General features: G+C 42.5%; 1 protein-coding gene across 1 annotated transcript in view; it reads left to right on the top strand.

Annotated features, from left to right (window-relative positions):
- The window catches only part of Cntnap2 (contactin associated protein 2), a 2113217-nt gene extending 2091293 nt beyond the window's left edge, over window positions 1-21924 (top strand). Inside the window, exons 23-24 of the mRNA XM_051152463.1 lie at window positions 19065-19145; window positions 21696-21924. Coding sequence (XP_051008420.1) covers window positions 19065-19145; window positions 21696-21895 — 281 coding nt within the window. The 3' untranslated portion in view covers window positions 21896-21924. The remainder of the gene's footprint in view (window positions 1-19064; window positions 19146-21695) is intronic.
- Window positions 21925-22444: the final 520 nt, after the last annotated feature.

The raw sequence follows: 22444 nt of genomic DNA, 5'->3' as shown, positions 1-22444 counted from the left end.
CTTGTTGTGCGCTGTTTAGAAAGAGAACAATAGCCTGTGCACAGAAAAAAAAAAAAAATGTTTCCTTCTATAAATAATGTGAGGGTGGAACTGGCTTCGGGGCAGAAAAGAGTATAAAGAGAGCACTGGCCATTCCCGGCCTTGCCTGAGACATCTATGGCTAATTTGTTTCATGGAGGGCCTTGCAAGCCCTTCACTTGAGAGTCTCAGGTCATCTTCCCACCTTGTTAGAGAGGAGGTATCCTACCAGGAAGGACCAAATTAGGCCCGCCATTTTAGCCAGGGTTCCCAGGTGACTTGACACATCTACAAGAAAGTCTGAAAGCAATTGCCCTTAGAACTATGGGAGTCCCAATGTGGATTCTCCAACACTTTGTGATTAAAGCAAATGGGGGCAGAATGCCGGTGTCTGTAGATAAAACCTCCCCAAGTGGCTCTAGGACACAGCAGGGTTAGGAATCACTCACCAAATAAGAGGGGCTCCATGAAGAGCACTTAAAGGGACACTATGGAGATGGGGCTGAAGTTCTGTGTCAGTGATAAAACACAGGCCTGGTATGGGTGACCACCGGGTTTGATATCCAGCCCCAGGGGGTGAAAAAGTAGTTAATCTTCTTTGTCAATTTGACTAGATTTAGAATCACCTAGAAGGCAGACCTGGGTGTGTCTCAGGGCGTTTCTAGAGAGGCTGGATGGAGGAAGGAAAGCCCTCCTTGCATGAGAGTGGTACCACCCGGATGGACTGGGGTCCTGACTGATAGAAAAGGAGGGAGGGAACTGAGCATCAGCACTCATCTGCCTCCTGAGTGCAGATGCAGCCTGCCCTGCCCCTCATGCTGCCCCGCCCCGCCAGATCCTTCCAATCCTTCCTCCCTAAAGTTGCCTTCGACAGGCATTTTGCCATAGCAATGAGGAAAGTCACTGTAGCTCTTGGAACTGCTTTTGGACAGCTGTTATCAGGTAGGAATAGCAACCCAGACTGCCTTGTTTTAAAGGGTTACAAAGTAGAGTTGCTGTGACTCACCTCTCAGAATCACTGGGCCTGGGGTTTTTTTTCTCTGTCACACTCAGAGACGCTTACTTCCTTGGAATGGGATAGGCTTGCCAGCAAGAGATGGTTACAGATGGCCCTGCACAGTCTGTAAAACACAAAAGCAAAACAAACAGCAGAAAGCATGGGTCCACTGCTTTCCGTGCTAAGGAGCCACTCCAAACTGCGTGGCAAGCTGTTTACGCGCGTTCCTGTGGAGCCTTTGGGACTTTGGTCTCATTCATGATATTTGACACACAACGGATTGGACCAAAAGTGTTTCATTCAAAAGATCATTACAACAGGCAGATGCAAAGCTTCACTCCCGACCGGTCTTCTGGTTACAAGGACGATGGCTTCTTTTTTTTTTTTTTTTTATTTAATTTTAATTTATGTGCATGTGTTAGTGTAGGGGTGTCAGGTCTTGGAATTACAGACAGTTGTGAGCTGCCATGTGGGTACTGGGAATTGAACCCGGGTCCTTTGGAAGGCCAGGCAGTGCTCTTAACCACTGAGCCATCACTCCAACCCCGGATGAGGGCTTCTTAGAGTTTCACAGCGCTGTCAGGATGATTCACACAGCATGTGATACCTCCATCCCAAAAGTCCTGCCTTCGGAAGGTGCTGCCAGCCGAATTCACAGTGGCCGCCGTAACCCTGAGCTGGCTGGCTCGTAGACCTTAAGTGGACCCGAGTCTGAAACTCATCCATCCTAGCCAGAAATCCTCACAGGCCCTGCAAAGTGACGTAGGTGAGAAATGAGAAATACGGAAGCACGGGCAGAGAGAAAGATAGCTAGTACACACACTGCTCCTCGTGCCAATCCAAGGACAGAGGCTGCCAGGTCCCCAGGGCTGGGCACCCAAATTCTCCCGTGGAAACCTGCAGCTTTCCAGGGCAGTGGGAAAACCAGCCCTCTTAGGAACATAGGTCAGCTCTCACATAATATGGTACTTGGAATTGCTCACTCTGACAACTCCAAGCTCCCTTACATGCCAGACTAGTCACTCTGGGAAGCGGGAACCACAGTTTCTGAGCACTACATCAGCCCGGTTACCACTGAAAAGAACGCATTCCTGAAGGCACTCTGCCTCTGTGGCTGTGATTTTTTTTTTCTTTATGTCTATACATTTGTGCATGGTGTCCTTGAATGTATGCATGTGTGTCCAAATGTGTGTGGGTGTATGTGTGTCCATGTGCATGCAGAGGCCCAGTGTTCACCTTGGGTGTCTTCTTCCCTTACTCACCGCTTTCTTGATCGGAGTCTCTCTTACAGAAGCCAGAGCTTGCTGCTTCCAGCGAGTCTAGCTAGCCAGCTTGCCCCAGCTTGCTGGGATTACAGGTGGCCTTCCAGTCGATTGGCTCTGACAGGGTTGGGGAGGTCTGAACCCCAGCCCTCAACACTTGTGTGGCAAGCACTGTACCCACACCCCACCCCTAATGCTTTGGTTTTTAATGAGTCGGTTTCTTGTCCACATTCCAAGTTTCTGTTCTACCATCTGAAGATAAAATATTTTTATATCTTCATATGCAAAGGAGCTACGGATATAATGAACATTTAAAAACCTTCACACATGTATTCAGCTTCCTTCCTAAATACAAGCTGGTGTTTCTCTTTCTTTACCACCTGCAAGCACTTAAGAGTAATTGTTCCAGCGCTTGTAATTACATCTTCATTTCTTCTCTCGTCATTGTGCTAGGATCTCATGATTAATGCACTTATTTCAGACACTTAATCTTTGTGTTATCTTATTTTTGTCATCTTTCCTCTTCATTAACCAGCACAGTACACACACTTATGCAAGTGTAAAGAAAAATGCACTCCCATTAGCTAATGTGCATTTTCCTGCAAGTGCTCCACATTCTGCTTTTTCTACACATGTAATATTACAGACTTCTACATTGAATAATAGCATTCATTACACTTCATCTTTTATTCCTATGATATTTTCATAGCAGATAGCTTTGTAAGTGATTTTCCGTCTGAGGATATACTTACATTTCATTTGTGGTAGTTACTATAAATTTCTTTATGACATATTCCAACTGTCAGCCCACTTTTTCCCACATAACCAAACTAGTGCCTCATAATATCTTTTTAAGTTTTGTGATGTTTTATTGGATAATGAAATTTTGCTATTGTTTTAATTTACATTTTTATTACTCATGGGTGAGGTTAAGGTTCTTGGTACATATATATATATATATATATATATATATATATATATATATATATATATATAGAGAGAGAGAGAGAGAGAGAGAGAGAGAGAGAGATCATTTGTATTTTTTCTGTAAACTGCTTTGCTTACTATATTCTTTGTTCAAAGAATGATTTGCACATTTTTATTGGTTTGTTGGTCACTTATGAACTGGCTTGTATTATTTATACTTTGAGTAATATGCTTAGTTACTTTCACATTGCTGTAAGCAAAATCCCTTCCAGAAACAACATAAGGGAGGAAGTAGATTGTTTGTTGTTTGAAGAGGATCCAGTTCATTGAGTAGAGGGCAGAGCAGGGCTGGAGGAACTGGGGTGGAGAGAGGGGAATGCAGGCAGCTTCACACTGTCTCTTTCCCCCCTCTCACTCCACCCAAGCCCCCAACTCAGATGATAAATACATCATGTTTGCAGTAAGTCTTCAGTCACTCTGCTGAAAATAGCCTCATGGGCACACCGAGGTGTGTCTCAGTCTCCTAGGTGATTCTAAGCCAGTCAAGATGAAAAAAAAAAAAAAAATTAACTATCACATGACAATTCATACTTAAATATATATTTGAGTAAATATATACTTACTGACTTACATATTTATGTAATTACTCAAATATATAACAATAAATATATATTTATATATTTGAGTATATATTTATATATTTGAGTAAAAGTATATAAATATATACTTTTTAATGTAGACTCCTATGTAGAAGTCTCTGTTTCCATGATAAAGTGATAGTGCTTTATGCTTTTGCGTTGTTTACTGCCTCCTCCGTTTGGAGCATGCCTTATGAACTAGAATCATTAATCCCTATTTCTTGTAACAGTTTTGTTTTGGTGGGGAGATCTATACATCCTGCCCCTCTGGAAAGTCACTTTTGTGGAAGGAGAGTGGTTGGAAACCAACTTTGTTCCTCCTCAGCGGCTTGCCCGTCGCTCCGGCGCTAGTGATGGACACCTGTCCTCTGTCGCGTGCTAAATTACCCTGTGTGGTTGCGCTACTTCTCAACTCTGTAGCCTGTTACCAGATCTGACTCTTTGTGAGACAGGAGCAGCCTCTGTCTGTGTTCTCCTGGCTGCACTCAACCTCTGTCTGTGTTCTCCTGGCTGCACTCAACCTCTGTCTGTGTTCTCCTGGCTGCACTCAACCTCTGTCTGTGTTCTCCTGGCTGCACTCAATACCATACACAACGAATTCCCTCTCCTATTTTTTCTTTCCTTTCTTATCTTACAATAGATTTTTTTTTTTAAACCGTTCAGGGGAAGATTTTATCCAGTTCTCTCAGGTCACGCCTCCTCCAACCCCCACCCCACAGGGTAAAGCACTTAGAGGCTTTCCCATTTTTCCCCAAGTCTGCACCTGACAGGCATTTCATAGCCATTAGCTCTGTCACACTGGGCTGGCTAAGTGGAGGGCAACCCGGAGGTACCTGTTGCCATGGCAACTTCTCTGTTGGTAGCAGAAACAGGGACTCCAGCAAGGCACAGTATACACATCTGCCTCATTCCTGTACCACAGATATGTTACCAGGAACCAGTGAAAATGGAGATTGTGTTCAGCACTTTCCTGTCTCCGTTAATCTTTGTTCTCATCAGTTTTTTCTATGTTGTAGCTTTTGTTATTTTTGTTGTGTTGTGCTGCCCAGGCTAGTCTTCAACTTCTAGTTTCAAATGAGTCTCCTGCCTCAGCATTCAAAGTAGGTGTGACTACAAGTATATTCACCACCACACATGACTGTACTGCACTTTTCCCCCTTAGAAATACTCTCATGTAGCCCAGGCTAGCCTCAAACCTGCTAGTAGTCAAGGGGACAAACTTGAACTTCATATCTTTCTGCATTCTGGGAATTCAAGTATACACCGCCACATTTTGCTAGTGTGGTCAAGGAACTAGAACTCATAGATGGGTAGGCAGGCACTCTAGTGCTGAGCCACATCCCAACCCTATCTTTGAAGTATCATCGACGTTCACAACCATGTTGTGGAGCTGTAGCACCACTCAGGGAAGCGCAAAGCCCTCTACAAGACAAGGCATGGCTTCTTTCACTAACCCCTCAGTTTAAAAGACTGCTATAGGAATTCACAGTGTGAGCCCCTCCCGGGGGAGTAGCAGTCACCACTTGGAAATGTTCACTCTACCTCTGCTGACAGATTGGGGGCTTCTGCCGTTACCTACAGCCAGTAAAGCAGAGATTAAAAAACAAAAATATTATCCAGCTGGAGTCTTGAGCCCATCACTACGGGCTTTCTTCTCTTCAGTCACCAACAATGATGAGCTGCTTCCTTGTTTCGGAATCGTCAAGTAAGTTGCATACACCACATGACTATTCAGAAATGTACAAAGACAGAGACAGATTTTTGATTCTCCTGTGTAGCTTTTGCCTAAGGACAACCACAAAAGGCTCTTTAAAGAATTGAAGTCTGGGAGCCTGTGAGATGACACCGTAGGTAGCGATGCTTACTGTATAACCTAGTGACCTGTGTTCAAGTCACCAAACGCACCTTCAGGTGGAAGGGGAGAACTGACAACACAAAGCTATCCTCTGGCTTACATATGTGTACACACACACACACACACACACACACACACACACACACACACACATTTTCCAAAAAGAATTTAAATCTATACTATGTTAAAGTATAAACCAAAACAAATGCATGTGAATATGGATGCAGTTATGTTAAACATGGAGGTTGGATAACTCATTTTGAAAGTGGTCCTTGGGAAAAACTGAAAATGGTTCTTAATAATTTTCTTGGGAAATCGAACTTAGAAAACTGGAAAAGATACAAACAAAAGTAACGTTAGCTGCAACTTAGAAATTACTACTGTGATTTTGCTTTCTGCTGACAGAGACCACAAGTTGCTTGAGTAGACAATATTAGATTTAAGGGTGTGTGTGTGTGTGTGCGCGCTCACACACAAACCATATAGAGGTCAGAAAACAATGGGACATATGAGTTCTCTCCTTCCGCGTGTATATTCTGGAGATCAAAAATTCATGTTGTCAGGCTTGGTGGACAAGTGGCTGGAGACATGGCTCTGTAGTTAAGAGAAATGGCTGCTTTGGCATGTATGGAATTCATGAAATGAATGAATGAATGAACATTATATGAAAAGAAAAAAATAACTCTTTCTAGGCCTAAAGTTCAATTAGAAAGTGGTTGGTAATCCCCTATAACATTTGTGCCATTATTGCACCAGTAGGCACACTATGCGCTGCAGGTCAGTACTGTCACAGCGAGGGTCCCCACTGCGTAGGACTATTGAACAGTTTTCTCCATCAGTGGCCTACATATCACTTCTTACTCTATGAAAGATAACCACCTTTTGAAAATGTTGGCTTCAAGTACAAAAAGAACTCCAAACCTTTTTACTCTAAACTGTTATACTATATTTTGTCATTCTTTAAATAGAATAGAGAAGTCTGGAATGGAAGCTCATTTGCATAGTTGTAGATTAAACATACCTCTCTTCTCTTTTTTCCACTTGCTTCTCTCTCTTGTCATTTTTAATAGATAAATCATCCTCAGGCTGCCTTGGCCAATTAAAAATCTTTTATACTTCGTTGACATGGAGAAGAGTTATGACAGAACTGCAAGGCTTATGCTAGGTGCTTATCAGGTTAGCTTTATGATGAGGTGAGGCAAGGCAGAACCAGGAGGAATCTGTAGAAAACACCAGGCTGACGCTTTAGTAACCCAGGCTAGTTTGTTTCCAGAGTCTTCTTTGATGACCGTTAATCATTCCACCTATCAGCAAGCACAGACAATTGCCTTTTCTTTTGAGATGTACAGTTCAAAAAAAAAAAAACCTTTTTTTCAAAATGTGTTTTAGAAATGTGTTTTTAAAAATAAACAGAACTAATATTTAGCACAGGGCTTTTATATTCAGTTTTTGGGAAGAAAAGACATTGGCTTGGAATTCAAAAAATATAAAGTACACCATATAAGGTTTTGCTTGCACTGATGCAGCTGAAGAGTATTTCAAAGCTCAGGACCCAGCTGCATTATAGAAGATTTCATATGTGTGCAGACTTAATTGTTAAAGGCACTTTAGACCTGCCCATCGCCCCAGCCCATCCGTAACAGAGCCAAGTCAGTAACAGTCTTCAATCTGGGTGTACTCTAGTGTCCTCAGCAATCCCCATTTCTGAAAAGTTAAGGATAAAAACGTCAGTTTAATATTTTGATGAGATAATGATCATAACACAAACACAGCCAGGGCCTATCCAAAGGAAGGGCTGTATCCAGTGTCTCGAACTATAGACAATATCTTCTGCAAGTTGAGATTTCAGGGTTACAGCACAAGAGCAGCTGTTTTAAAATGCATTCTGCTATCCGCTCAACTAACGACAAGAGACATACAACAATGACAAAAGACAACCCACAATGCCCAGCCGTTTCCAAAAGAGCCATCTCTGTACTCAAGGTGTGGCCTCTGAATTTATTAGAAATTGACACAAAAGGGAAGTCTGAGGAGACTCCTATGACACGGCCATGTACCCAAGCATCTGCACAAAGGGTGTGATCCACCATTTGACTCAGTTGTACCTGATGGCACTGTGCCAAGGAGTAAGCTCTGGACATGCACAGTCTCCTCTGATACTTGCTTAATGCACACAGATGTGTTTCTCAGCAGAAGTGTGGGGAAGTGTAAGGACACAGATCCTCCTAAAGACAGTCATCTTAGAAACTACACCAATCCCTGACTGTTGTCTGGGGGAAACTGAAATGCACCAGGGAATGTCCTTGAAGTGTGCCTTTGGAGTTTATTAACTATGATTGGTCATTTTTCCTTCATTCACCCTTTACTCTCTGCTTAAAAGCAGAGACCAACTCCATGGCTCTGCAGACAGCCCTCACTTCCTACCACGGCCTCACTGATATGGAAACTGTCAGTGTTCCCAGGTCAGCATTCCTTATGAGTGATGTGCTCACAGGCTGGTGAACATGCACATCTGTGACCAGACATTTAATAAAACCTACTTTTGTAAGGACCAGCAACAAGGAGGCAAGAATCCTTTGCTTAAAAAAGAAAGAAATCTATAATTTCCAGAAAAGCTTCACAGGCCAGGATATTTTAAAATGTATTTGCTCTTTCTCATTGACATCTTCAAATGCATCATGATCCTAAGTACACCATGTGTCACTATTTTCCTCGACACAATGACTCTGACGTCTCTTTCTACTTCCCGGTTACCCATGTGTTAAACTGCCGTTCTCCACCACACCCTCCCTTCCAGGTGAACTGACCCGGGCCCAGATTCATCTTTGTTTGTGTCAGCTACCTTGCTGTCACAACACTGAAAACCTTAATAACATGATATATAAGGCCATACCTATAAACACGACTTCTTTGCCTGTGTTCTCTTAAGCTGCTTTTAATATGGGTTAGAATAGACTTTGCTACCTAAGTTCAAAGTGCTGAAAACTTGCAATGAGATATTAGTGCAGTGTCTGTCCCTTTTGTGACTTCATGACAAAAAGGAGAAATCGAACACTGAAGAAACGGAGTGGTAGGAGGCAGGCCCCATGCAGGCATGCTAGCATGCAGGTGCATGCAAGACACAAATGCAAGGTGGAGAGAGCAAACTTCCCAGAAGGAGTTATTTCAGTTCCTTCTTAAGCACATTACATTAATACACAGATACACAGGAATAACTGGCAGTCAGGACCTCCACCACTGGGGTCTCAATTAAAGTTGGACAACTCAAAGTTGATTATGTATTCAAGCACTCTAGGAGCCCGTTAGAAGTGCAGACCTCTAGGCCTGGCCGGGAGTGTCCCATCAGAATCCAAATTTTAACAAGATCCTTCATAATTTGTGTGCACCTTCCTGTTAGAAAGCTCTAACCCAGTACACTCTGAAATCAATTGCTCTCCCCTAGGATACATCAAGGGCTGAAGAGGTATAGTCATGTCCCTGGGCCCAAGAACATTTCGGATACACCCAGCCACACTACATGGAGGCTCTGTCAGCCTAACTCCCAAGGGACTGATTTCCATAGGATGCAAAAGCACCTTCCAGAGGCACCTGTGATCATAAAAATCAATCCTGCAAGCTATCCAAACCAAAGGGAATTCTCCCTCAGACTGGAGTTGAAAAGGTGCTTCCTGGATTTAGCACCTTTCCCCAGACTTGGGCTTCTTTATTCTGTCACTCCCTGTGACTGGGAAGAAAGGAGGTTAAGAACAACTTCCACAGTGAAGAAAGTAACCTGACACTAAGGAAAGTCTCATCCTGCTATTAACACAAAAACCACAGCTCTCACCACACAGGAAAGCCATTTTGAGTGACAATGCCTGGGAACACAGATCTAGGTTGCCTAGAATTCCAGCTTCCAACATGGAAATGCCTTCTTCATAAAGTTTTATAGTTTTACAGAATAAAGAAAGGTGTAAATCAAGGCAAGTTTAAAATGCATTGGTGGGTACAACAGAGAGGCAGCCACAACGAGATGGAGAGCGTTTTCTATAGGCCTCAGATGCTACCTGATTGACAGTCATAGCTTTGGGGTTCATAGAAGCCAGTGATCTGCTAAGTAGAGGAATTTCAAAAGGGTTTTTTATCTGTTAAGTCACAAGATGTTAGTTCCCACACAGAGGTAGAGTGCTATAACTAAGCCAGGATAAGGTAATTAGCCTCTGAACCCTCAGCTCTGCAGTCTCTCCACAGCACAGAAATTCTAATCGGTCTCTGTAGACTCAGCTTCTCTTCAGGAGTCTTGTTTACACCACATAGCCGGACAGGCCTGGCTCTCGGGCTCTCTGACCTAGACGTTCAAGCTTTGTTTGAAAACTACAGTGACAAGCATGGATTTGAGTCTAGAAAGCATCTTCTAAGACACCTAGGCTCTTGTATCCTGGAACAGATCATTGGACCAGGGACATGTGTAGAAATAGTCTGCTAAGAATGAGAAAGGTGCCCCCAAAGGATGAAGTGGACCAGAAAGCTCAAAAGCTCCAGTCTTGAGCACTATGACCCCTTATGGTCGCTTACATAGCACCAACCTCCTCCCAAATTTAATTTTTTTTTTTTTTAAGCTTTTTCTACAGTGTGCTCTGATCCTTCTTGTAGCACTGGTAGGAGTGATGTCCAACTGGCTCTTTTTACATATGTTAAACTTGATCTCTCCCTCTCCCTCCCTCCCCCCTCTCTCCCTCCCTCCTCTTCCCCCCTCTCCTCTCTCTCTCTCCCATCATTACCATGGTAAGATGCCTAGAAGGATTCTAAATGTGACTTGAGCACCCAGTGGCCACATAGCACTGGCCTAATCACCACCCATTCTGAATATTCACCTACTCTGATACAAACGTAAGTTTAAAGACTAATGAATCTCTAAAACTCCAAGTGTAAAAGTAACAATGTGTAGTTTACAAGTGTCCACAATAATATCGAACAGTAACTATGGGAGTTGATTTGTAATCAGTTAAAAATAGAAGGAAGAAAAACAATAAATTCAGTAAAGTTTGTTGCTTATTCAGAACTTTGCTGTAGAGATGGGGATTTAAAAAACATAATATCGGACATATAGCAGACCACAAGTTCATTTGTTCTGTTTACACATAATTAACCTCTTTTCCTCCTGGGATCTTAGACAGTCAAGCAAGTCACCTCTGTTTCTGCTCTCCTGAACAAAGCTTGGCTAATTCTCAAGTCAGAAGACAAAACTTCAAAAATCTCTCCCCCATATGAAGTGGGAAATTCTAACTATCTGGCTTTCATTAGAAACTGAAAGTGAAAAATAAAGACAGGAGACATACCCAGAATCCCCTAGGCAGAGCCATGTATTGTTCTGTCTGCAAAAGCCTGCTGAGCCTACGGCTCAAGTGAGAACAGCAGTATCCTCTTTCAAAGAAAGCAAGACTGCTTAAATCTTAGGCATCTTTATCAATAGCCGTTTGTTTTCCTATCTTCAAAATAGAGTCAATAGTGAATAGCTGAAGGAAATTAATTGGGAAAAATCACTTTCTTCTATAGAACTCGGACTCAAAAAGAGAAGAGATATAAAACAAAGAAGCTGAGAAAAACAAGAACACACACACACTCATTCATTCTATCTCAGGCACTGCCTGGAAATAACACTGCAATTTAAATTAAATTATAATTAATGGCAGCAGTTTTGTTGAAGTGCCTCAGATCATCACTTTCAATGCTGAAGATCCAGTGGTTTCCATGGAGACATTTTCTCTACATGATGTCAAATCCAATCTTTTTTCCTTTCTTTCTTTTTGTCTCTGACATATGACAACCTGAAGCTTTTAGTGCCTTTCATTTGGGGGAGTTTTATGTTAAATAATCTCAATTTACTTTTATATGCAGTTAAATGTGGGTTGTTGTTGTTTTTTTTTTTTTTTTTTGCAATTGGTTTCTACAAGTTTTCATATTGGAAACAGTAAACAAGAACACTGAAATTATCTCTGTCTTGTTCTGTACTCTCTCCAGCCACTTCCCTAGACAGATGAGAAACTGGAGAAAAGAATGTAAATGTCTTTTTGATAGTCTGTTCTTCTGAGTGCATTTTAAAGTCCGTTTCCAGTTTCAGTGTTTGCCTTAAAACTTCTTTTATTAATTTTTCAGTCTGTTAATACAATCCAAAACCTATATTGTGACAGTGGAGTTTAAAAGCATAGTTACCACTGTTCATAGTTTGGTCACAGCCGTGACCATTTTCTTTGTGTCATTTTGACTCTTTAGGGGTGATATTTGCTACCAAGAGACTGTGTGGGTTTCTAGTTTAGAATGTCAGTTTAGGTTTTTTTTTTTTTTAGGGTTGATCCCTTATTGCCACTGTGTGGAATTTTCTTTTGTCAGGCAAATGCCTCTCACACTCTGATTTTGGAGAAAGAAAATAATAATAAAAGAAGCATGCAGACACTTAAGTTCTTTTAATGTGTATGAATGTTGTTTTGAGTGTTATGCCTGCATGTATGTCTGTTTGCCATGCCTGGTGTCTATGGGGGCAGAGGAGGGCATCTGTCTTTGAGCATAATAATGGAGATGACCAAACCAAAAAGAACATAAGCAAGGGAGATCCATGGAAATGCACATACTTCTGTGATGCCTTAAGTCAGAGCAGATATGTCTCCGTGCCTGGTGGTTGTTAGTTTGTGCTCTGTGACAAGACACCTGACACAAAAACAAAAACAAAAACACCTCAAGGAAGGAAAGAGTTCCTTTGCTCACCCTTTCAGAGGTGTTATTCCAACATCGGGGAAGCCTTAGGCACAGCAAAACAACTCACAGCATGACGGCCAGGAAGCAAGAAGAGAAACAAGAAGGACCCATGGGCAACATCTCTCCAAGGATCCAGTAGCAACGGCCGCCTCCTCCATCCAGATCTCTCCCTCCTAAGGTTGCCAGAGCCTCCCCAGAGAGGACCACCCTCCAAGAGATGAGTGTTTTAGGAAAGCACGTTATATGTACCATCATTTGGGGACCCGGGCAGAAATGTGTTTAGTATAGTACGTATTCCTACTACTAGCAAGTCTGCACCTGACAGTCTTAGTACCTCTTTATTTTACCAGTCCACTCCCAATGCTTCCCAAGATGTAGGCTCCCTGATATATCAGCACCTCTGAAATTGTTTGGCTCTCCCAGGAAGCTGAAAGGCAGGTAGCCTGGAGCACACATCGTGAATGAGCTCTGTCATCCACCTCCCAGGCTTGTGTCTTGGTCACTGTATTTCTCTACACGCATTCCAAGAAGATGTTGGTACCCAGGGGGAAAGACAGTAACAATGAAATACGTCTACCAAAGTAGCAATTGCTGTGATTGCTAGAATAAAACAGCTTTGCCACAAGGGAGTAAACATTCACATGCATTAGGATAGCCCGGCTTAAATTAAAAACGAAACCATCAAAACAGGAAAGCTCGTGAAAGGAAAGAGGAAAAAAAAAAACTATATATGTCCTTGATTTTGTAAGAGTTTCTAATGCCCTGAAGGTTTTCCACTAACTGGTTGCTAACAGCCAAGGTTCAGTGAATGTGGCACTCTACACACTTTCCTTATTTAATAGATCCATTTCCATTGTGTGTGAGGAAGGAAGGATAAAGCTGTGTCTTGCTGTAAGGCTTTAACTGAGAGTGAGATGAGTTTTTTAAATTACAGCTGCATAGACGAGGTATTGAAGGGTGTGTTAGTTATGGTTTCTATTGCTGTGATGAAACATCATGAGGAAAAGCAGCTTGGGAAGGAAAGGGTTTATTTCACTTAGAGTTCATCATCAAAAGCAGTGAGGCAGGAGCTGATGCAGAGGTTCTGGAAGGTGCAGGGGTGCTCCTGACTGGCTCGTCCCCTGAGGCTTGCTCAGCTTGCCTTCTTCTAGAACCCAGGACCACCAGCCCATGCATGGCACCACCCACAATCACTAATTAAGAAAATGCTCTACAGGCTTGTCTACGGTCCCATCTTACAGAAGCATTTTCTTAATTGAGGGTCCCTCCTCTCTGATGACTTTAGTGCATGTTAAGTTGACATAAAACTATCCAGCACAAAAAGGCACTGCAAATGCTTGCGCAGCCCTTCCCAGACTGGCTGTGATTATGCTCATCAGTGAATATGCATTTCGCCCTTATTATACAGCATTGGAACCTTGAGCTAGATTCATCCCTTCCTTTAGGAAGACAACTACCACATAAGAAGGGATAAGAGGTCGGGGAGAAGGCTCCGGATAATACTTGTCTTGTCTTATAAGCATGAGGAGCAGAGTTTGATCCCTAAAACCCACAGTTTTTTTTGTTTTTTAATGCCATGTGATTATGATCCAGCACTGGGAGGCAGACACAGTAGATCCTGGCTACTGACCATCTAATCAGGTCCATAAGAAACTCTGTCTCAAAAAGATTTATTTTCAAAGTTGTCCTCTGGCCTCCACATATATGTGCATACACATGAACACACATGGAAAACATCATAGAAAAGGAAGCGATAACGATTTAAACTAGCCATTGAAAGGGGGCTTGGCTTAATTGGGAATGGGCACTTTCCTTCAAGAAAGAGGTAAATTTTGATGGGGAAAGAAAAAGAAAGGTAAACCAGATGTCCAGACAGAGAGTGTTTTCTGATGAGCTGCCCTGAAGCAGTAGAGGCGTCCATTACATTCAGAATATTTAGTTGGAAAAGTGGCCTCCATGTCCCCTTGATGGGGAGGCCTGATGCCACTTGGAGGAAGGATAGCAGACTACCAAGAAGAAACTTGATACCCTAGCATCATATTCAAAGGGAGGAGGTCCCCGTCAGTCACAGTCATAGGGAAGGGGAATGGGGTGAAAGCTGGAGGGGAGGGAGGAATGGGAGGATGCACGGGATGGGATAGCAATTGAGATGTAATATGAATTTTATTTTTTAATTAAAAAAATTATTTTAAAAAAGAAAGCAAAAAAAAAAAAAAAGTGGCCTCAGTGGGGAAGAAGCAAGAGAGAGATTCTCTGCTCATGGGGCCATCCACAAGACCAAGACGTTCGGATTCACTTCAGTGACAATCCTGGGAGGCGTCAAGTGCTCGCTCCCTCTTCTCACTCTCCTGAGTAATCTCACATCTCTTCTCCCACTACCAAAACTCCCAGCACCCTTTAGCTGTAGCATCAGAGGAACTAGGGGAAGAGGGTTGGCATGTGGGTCAGCAGTGGAGCATTTGCCTGGCTTACACGAGGACCTGGGTTCCATCCTCAGCACTGGAGGGGAAATACAAATGAGAAGAAGCTACCAAAATGTCTAGGAATCTGTGGGCTTTAGCAGTTTTGAGGCCAAGGACACAACACCACAAGCCAGACTTTGAAGCAGAAAGAAATTTTGCCATGGTTCATCTGCCACATTGCAAACTATACCATGTTACAAATGACAAATTCCTGACATGTTTTATTTTATTAGAGCCATTGCAGGCAGAAAGTGACCATCCTATCGTGTCGTGAATGTTACCACGACTTCAAATTTTTGTCATATAAAAAAAACTATAAAAAAATGTTTTAATCAAGTCTAAGAGGAAAAGAGCTAAATCATATGCTGCTGCAGAATGAAATCCCACAGTTTGTCTACACATTTTGAAGGATATGAATTTTTAAAATTCTTATTGTTTAAGAAAGTTAGAAGTTTTGTGTTTGTCAGAAGACAAGAAATGTGATCTGCTCAAAGTCTCTTAAGTGTCTAGAAGGAAGGGCCATATGAGAACCCTACAAGTACAACAACTTCAGTATGCCCAACACAGTTTTTTCTTCATCCCATAAAAGGGCTCTTCCTGTCATAGAGCTAACCCATACTCAACTATCTAAAAACTGGGGCGTCTAAGCAACTCACCTGCTTGCCTCTTCCTAGCTTCCAAAGGGCTCAAAAGTAGAAAGATTACTTCTTTTGGGAATAACTTCCCGTTAGGCTAGAGATGGACCAGACAGCATATGGAGCAGAGTAACTCCAGCATCAAAAGGCCTGAAGATGTAAAGGATGGACAGTGACTATCTAAACTTCATCCTGAAAAGTGGCTGCGTCAAGGGATGAGCCAAGTCTTACTGTGCCTTGTGGCCATATGAGTTGCATGACACACAGTGTGAAAGCTATAAAACATCCTCAAACAAGTCACCAGAAATGGAGATCGTAATTCAAACCACATCCACCTTTAATTATCATTTTCACTATATAAAGAAAGGTTTCTGTGGCGCATGTAATTAGGCCACCAGGGACAGGAAATTCTCATTAATACAGTCTTGCCTATTTTATTGGTCACTGTGTTTAGTCTGAATGGAGTCTGACACGGTGAACACAAGGAAGACACTCTATAAAGACTAAGTAGGTGAATGAATGTGCCATTTCTACTGAGCAATAATTCTCTGAAAAACAAGACCCAGTTTTAAAGAAGAAATTCAATGGTTCTTTTTCTATTGTGTTTCTTTTATGTAAGCTGGTTTTATTCACATAAAATAATTTTGTGACCAGGTTAATATCAAACAAGTATCTGTTATTTTTGTTGCCATGATTAGATGCTATGACTTTTGGAAGAATGTGATGTTTTGCAAACCTTAGTTCTGGAAGCTTGACCCAGTTGTGAGGGAATAAAGAAAGAAAAAAAAAATCAGACAAACACACATACAGAAAAGCTGGGGTGAGGTGGATCCTGCTCACTCTGATGGAGTGGCACCAGTTACACTGCCATTGGGAACCCTGACACATTTATTATATGTAGCACAGGAGGAGGAATTAGGTAGTCTAAGTAGGAAGTGTCTGTAGGCTAAGAGTCTAGGGCTGTAAACATCCAGGAGAAGAAACCTGTGGTTGCTAACTCTTGTACACATTGCTAGCATCTCTACCTGGACCAGAGCTTTTTCATGCTCTGATCCTAAGCCAGGATGAAGGCTTTGCCAATTTCCCATAGGTTTGAGGCACTGGTCCTTGACACGACCATGCCCATGTCAAGAACACACTCACTGAGGGCTTCATTTACTCTTTATACATTTACTAGAGGCTTCCTCTGCTCCCCACAGAAGAAAGGGCTATTTTGTCTTCCAGTCCCAGAGGGAGGGTCCAAAATGGCAGGCTGACAGAACAGGAAGCTGAGAAATCACATCTTCAATTGCACATTGGACGTAGAGAGAGTGAACTAGAAGTGAAGTAAGACTATAAACTCTCAACACCCATACCCAGTGGTGTGCCTCATCCAGCAAGCCTTCACGTCCTACAAGTATGTAACCTCCCCCAGTAGTGCCACTGCCTGGGAACCAAGTGATCATGTGCCTGCATGCGGGGACACATTTCTCATTCACACCACCACAGAGTGAATGGTTGATCTTCGCCTTAAATCAAAACTGTCTATCCCAGAAAACTTTGAAGAGAGATGGGAAGGAGACCATTATGGAAAAAAGCAAACTGTGTTGCTCTCTGTACTGTTTCCAAAGATATCTAGACTTAGGATTAGGCCAGTTAATTCAAGCAAATTACATCAAAGGCACCTTTTGTATCCACCATTAAAAACTTGGGAAAGTGTGGAAAATCCTGAGCATTTGGTGATAAATTTTCTTTCATTCGTACATTTGTCAGAGGTCATGGCTATAAGCAGTCAACAAGTTTAAATGATTCTGATGGTTGAAGAAGATCAATAATGTAAAAATTCAAGAGAGAATAATTCCTCTGATCCTAGGTGAACTTGTCACGTCTGTACCCAGTGGTACAGTGCAGGGAGTAAAGCCACTTGTTGCCAAGCCTGAGTCCAATCATTGGTACCCACGTGGTAGAGGGAAAGAAATAACTCCTGCAGGTTGTCCTCTGACCACCACCTATCCATCTTGGAATGCCCGTGCCCACATAGATACACACATACACAAAATAAATGAAAATAAAGTTTTTTTTTTTAATTTTAAATAAGTCTAAGAGAGAAAGAACTAAACCACACATGCCAATTGAAAATATGAATTCTCACATTTTGCCCACAGATTTCTAAGGAAATGGAAAGAGGGAAGGCTCTGGCTATTTTTGTCCTGAAGAGTCTTAGCTGTCTATACCCAGGGATAAATTAGCCTTAGAAACTGAGTCCCTAGCACAGTTCTACCTGAATCATAACACAGGCCTCTCTGTTTAATTATACCACCCACAGACTCTGGAAATGGTTCTCACAATGACTTGGTACCATCCAGCAGGCTTTGGTCTGGTTCCCTGCTCCATCTGCTGGAGGAAAAGTTAGCTCCATGGGGAGATAGATCTGCTTAAACTTCCCAAAAGGAAGCCCTACCCTGCAAATCCATCTGTAGGCTGAAAGGGTCTAGGGATGTCGCTCATCAGCAGAACCTTGCCTGGAAGGATCAAGGCCATAGGTTTAATGCCCAGTCCTGCCAAAAAGAAAATCCACCCATGAAGCTGAACTCACATGTACGGATTACTTACTATAGATGCCCCATGACCTAAAAAAAAAAAAAAAAAAGGTTTCAGACTCTACTTGCCTTTGGAGTACTACATAAAAGTCATATTAGAGAAATATCTAAATTTGACACAGCTGCTTCTAGTTTTTTTCCTTGAAATGGGAAAGAAATAGAAAAACAAGCCATTAACATTCCTGTCAGTGTTTCTGAACTTTAAGCTCTTTACACATCCCTGAAGGGTCTAGTGTTTTATTAAAGCCATGCTAAATATTAAAGAAGCAATTACTTTTAAACTAATAGTGTGTGCTGTAAAAATCTCGTCGGCATATAAACCCCAAACTGCTCATGGTGTGTGGATTATACATGGGCGGGAGACAGATTCCAGCAATGCTGCTTCTGGTTCCGTGGGTCCTGCAGCTTGGATTCGAAGTACTGCAGATCAAAAAATAGTCTCTCTTAAAAGGTCTATGCTAAATGCCCATAGACTCTTCCCCTAGTCGTTATTGTCTAAAACCTACTATAAAATGGCTTGGATAACATTGAAGTCCATGGGCGTATTATAAACAACTTAGAGACTATTTGAATCATACAGGAGGATTGTGAAGGCCGTATGCTCTCAAGTTACATACAGAGCTTGAGTATCTATGGACTTGCTGTCTTGAACCCAACCCCTGCAGGATGCCCTAGGTTAACTATTGTAAACGTAGACGTGGCAGCAGAGTGGGGACATTCTAAGATTCCCTTAGAGTCCTCTCCAATGAGATGTAGCATTGGAACTTGTACAAAGAGAAAGTAAGAACAGATGTCGGGGATTCTTGGATTTGCGGGGAGACATAGGAAGGTTGGGTCCATCTGAGATGGAAATCTATTTGTAGAAACGAAAAGTGTCAAAAAGCGGTATGGAGAAATAAATATGGAATTATTTGGGGCATTCGACTCTCCCACTTCCCTCTTTATTTCTTTCTCCACAGCCAGTGCTGATTTCCCATATAACCCAGGACAAGGCCAAGCTATAAGAAATGGAGTCAACAGAAACTCAGCTATCATTGGAGGTATGTGATGCTCAGAACAGACTTTCTAGAAGCTACTCAGCTGGAAAAAGCTTTTTTTTTTTTAAATGGGGCTGGAAAGATGGCTAAGCAATTGAGAGTGAATCCTGCTCTTCCAGACGCACCCAAGTTCAGTTCCCGGAACCCACATCAGGCCACCCACAACTGCCCGTAACTCCTCCTCTGGAGAATCCTCCATAGGCACCCACACGCATGTGCACACACAGACATATAAATAAAATATATTTAAAAGGGTAGTTAAGTGACATTATCCTAAGTCCAAGTATAATCTCAAGGTCCCTATCTTTTTTTTTTTTTTTTAAATAAACTCAAAGAGTCATGAACCTATGTATGAGACAGGTCAGTGACTTGACCAGTCCATACCCATATCCACCACCACAGCATATGGGACACATCATCCCAGAAAGACCCCTCTCAGGTGCTTTTGTAAATCCCTGCCTAATCCTTTTGCTCCTCCGGGCTTCCTAACTGGTATAAAATTTGCCGTGCTTTCATTCACTTGGTGTAATGATTTCTAGATCCGGCCACACTGTTTTACTTATCACCAGCATTTGCTTCTCCTGCCAACTTGTAGTTCATCGGATGGATACGCTGTCATTTGTTTTATCCACTTACCTATTGCTAGATTGTGTGGCCTTATCTCCAGATTCAGGTTACTATGAGTATATAATAACTACAGTGATAAATCTTGCACACATCTTAGGTGGGCCTAAGTATCCATCTCTCTTCGGTAATTCCTAGAAGTCCGATCACTAAGATATTTTTAAAAGTAGACTTTTAGCTGTGTAAGATATTGATATGCAGCTTTCCAAAATGATCCAATCACGTTACAGTTCCCAGATCAATATTTAAAAGGCCAATTGCTCTGTAACCGCGCCAACACTTGCTGCTGTCAGCCTTCTGACTTAGCCACTCTGGTAAAGGAGTCATGGTGTCGCTGTGCTTCTTGATGTGTGATAATCTCATCACTAGTGATGCCGAGTATCTTTTCATGTGTCTATTGTCACGTGTAAAGATTTTGTGAGCAGTCTTGAAAGTTTTCCCTACCTCCTTAATTGACTTGCTATTGATTACAAAGAGTGTGGATTCCATATACAAGTCCTTTGTCAGACAGATATCATAAATATTTTTGCCCAATCTACAGCCTGCTAACAAGCCTGACTCCTTGTTACATGTTCTTATTGATTTTCTGTTTAACAGTTCTGTCAATTGCAAAAAAAAGCCCAAGTTTCCAGCTATGGTCATGAGTTCGTCTGATTCTTCCTCTGGTTCTGCCAGTGTTCACTGTACTGTTTTGTACTTCTATCAGATGGGTCCATATTTGGAGTCCTTACATCTTCTTGAATATTTTATCATTGTGAAATGTTCCCTGTTCTTTCTGATAATCACACCCTTTGGAACCCTTAATCAGTCTGGGTTATTAGTGAACAGTTTGCAAAGGTCCATCTGTGCTCATTCTGCTATCTCTGCCATTTCTAGTCTAATTAATTTTGCTCCTGTTTTGTTCCATTTTGTTTCTTTGCCTGTTTGTTCTTTTGTTTTGGTTTGGTTTGGTTTGGTTTTTTTTGTTTTGTTTTGGTTTTGGTTTTGGTTTTGGTTCTTGAAGACAGGGTTTCTCTGTGTAGCCTTGGTTGTCCTGGACTCACTTTGTAGACCAGGACGGCCTCGAACTCACAGAGCTCTACCTGCCTCTGCCTCCCTGAGTACTGGGATTACAGGCGTGTGCCCAACTCCCATTTGATCCTTTTTATATTGGCTGCTAGACACTGTTGACTGAGGTGGGGGTGCGGTTGTCTGCTTGTACTCAGTGCCAAGGTTCCTTACAGTACTGACAACTTGATATCTTTTGGTCATGTAATCTTTTGCAGGGCAAATCTTGACAGACCCTTTCACTCCCTTAAAAGCACACCTTTAGCATGACCCTTCACCGTCTACACAGAACATCTGGGGATTTTCCCCATTAGAACACAATCATCTTCCAGCCGTGTGTGAGCTCTGCAAATTGCTCTTGGCGCCATGGAAGGTCATACACGTGCTCACAGGCACGTATTAGTTAGTATTCAGCTGGAGGTTCGTCAACGTCATGGATCCATCTGTGCAGACCTCATGCGCTGGCCCTGAAGGCCTGTCCCCAGTTCAGGAAGCCCACTGGGCTCTCCTGGATCTCTCTACACAGCAGTGGGGACAGTCAGACAACTGGACGAAGTGTAGAAATGTAACATTTCGGACTCTTTCCTCAGGCATCATGTGTCTGATATACCTACTGTCCGCTGTCTGAAAGCAGGTGCTTTGTATATTTTATCTAGTGTTTCAGTTAATTTGTGCAAGAGGACCAGTCACTGTCTGTTTCCTGTTAACCCTTTGGTGTCTGGAAGCAGAAGCCATGTGTCACCTCTGCTGTCCTTGTGACTGTCGCTGTTTTCTGGGGGGGGGGGCGGGGAATCACATCCAACGGAGCTGGGGTGCAGTGGCAAGATCCGGGCTGTGTGCAAGGCTTGTCTAACCTCTGGTCCTTCTCTGGTCTCCCCCTAGGGGTCATCGCCGTGGTGATTTTCACCATCCTCTGCACTCTGGTCTTCCTCATCCGCTACATGTTCCGTCACAAGGGTACCTACCACACCAATGAGGCGAAGGGAGCTGAGTCAGCCGAGAGCGCAGATGCTGCCATCATGACCAATGACCCCAACTTCACAGAGACCATTGACGAGAGCAAAAAGGAGTGGCTCATTTGAGGAGTGGCTTTTCAGCCATGGGATAGGGAGGGGGGAGTTAGGGGAGGAGGGAGAGGGGCAAGAGCACCCTGCGACATACCCCTGAGCACACGCTTACTGTATCAGCACAAGCAGGGGAAGGCAAGCAACCCAATCTTCTTAAAGACTGATGGCCACACAAAATATACTTTTTAATATTTCTTTATAGCTGAGTTCCCTCCTTCCGTCTCAAAACAGAATAATACAAAAAATGCTTTTAGAGTTTAAGCAACGGTTGAACTTTGTAGGTAATATCTGTCTTATTCTGTGTGTGTTTAGAGGTGTTCTAAAAACCTGTGGTAACAGGGCAAGTTTTCTACATTTTTAAGAGCCCTTAGAACGTGGATATTTTTTTCCTCAAGAAAAACTGATACACATCCATGCAGCCTGGGACATCCTCTTTCTTTTGCATCTAGTCGACTTTTAATGGGCTGTTGTAGCAACTAGCTTGTGTCCAGATAATATTTCTTTTTCTTTTGGTGTCTCATAAAACAGACAAGGGAGAAAAAGGGGCAAAGAACCTATTTGCCC

Source organism: Acomys russatus, chromosome 10 (genome assembly GCF_903995435.1).
Source record: "Acomys russatus chromosome 10, mAcoRus1.1, whole genome shotgun sequence".
In the NCBI taxonomy this organism is placed as follows: Eukaryota; Metazoa; Chordata; class Mammalia; order Rodentia; family Muridae; genus Acomys; species Acomys russatus.
This window is presented reverse-complemented; position numbering and strand designations above follow the sequence as displayed.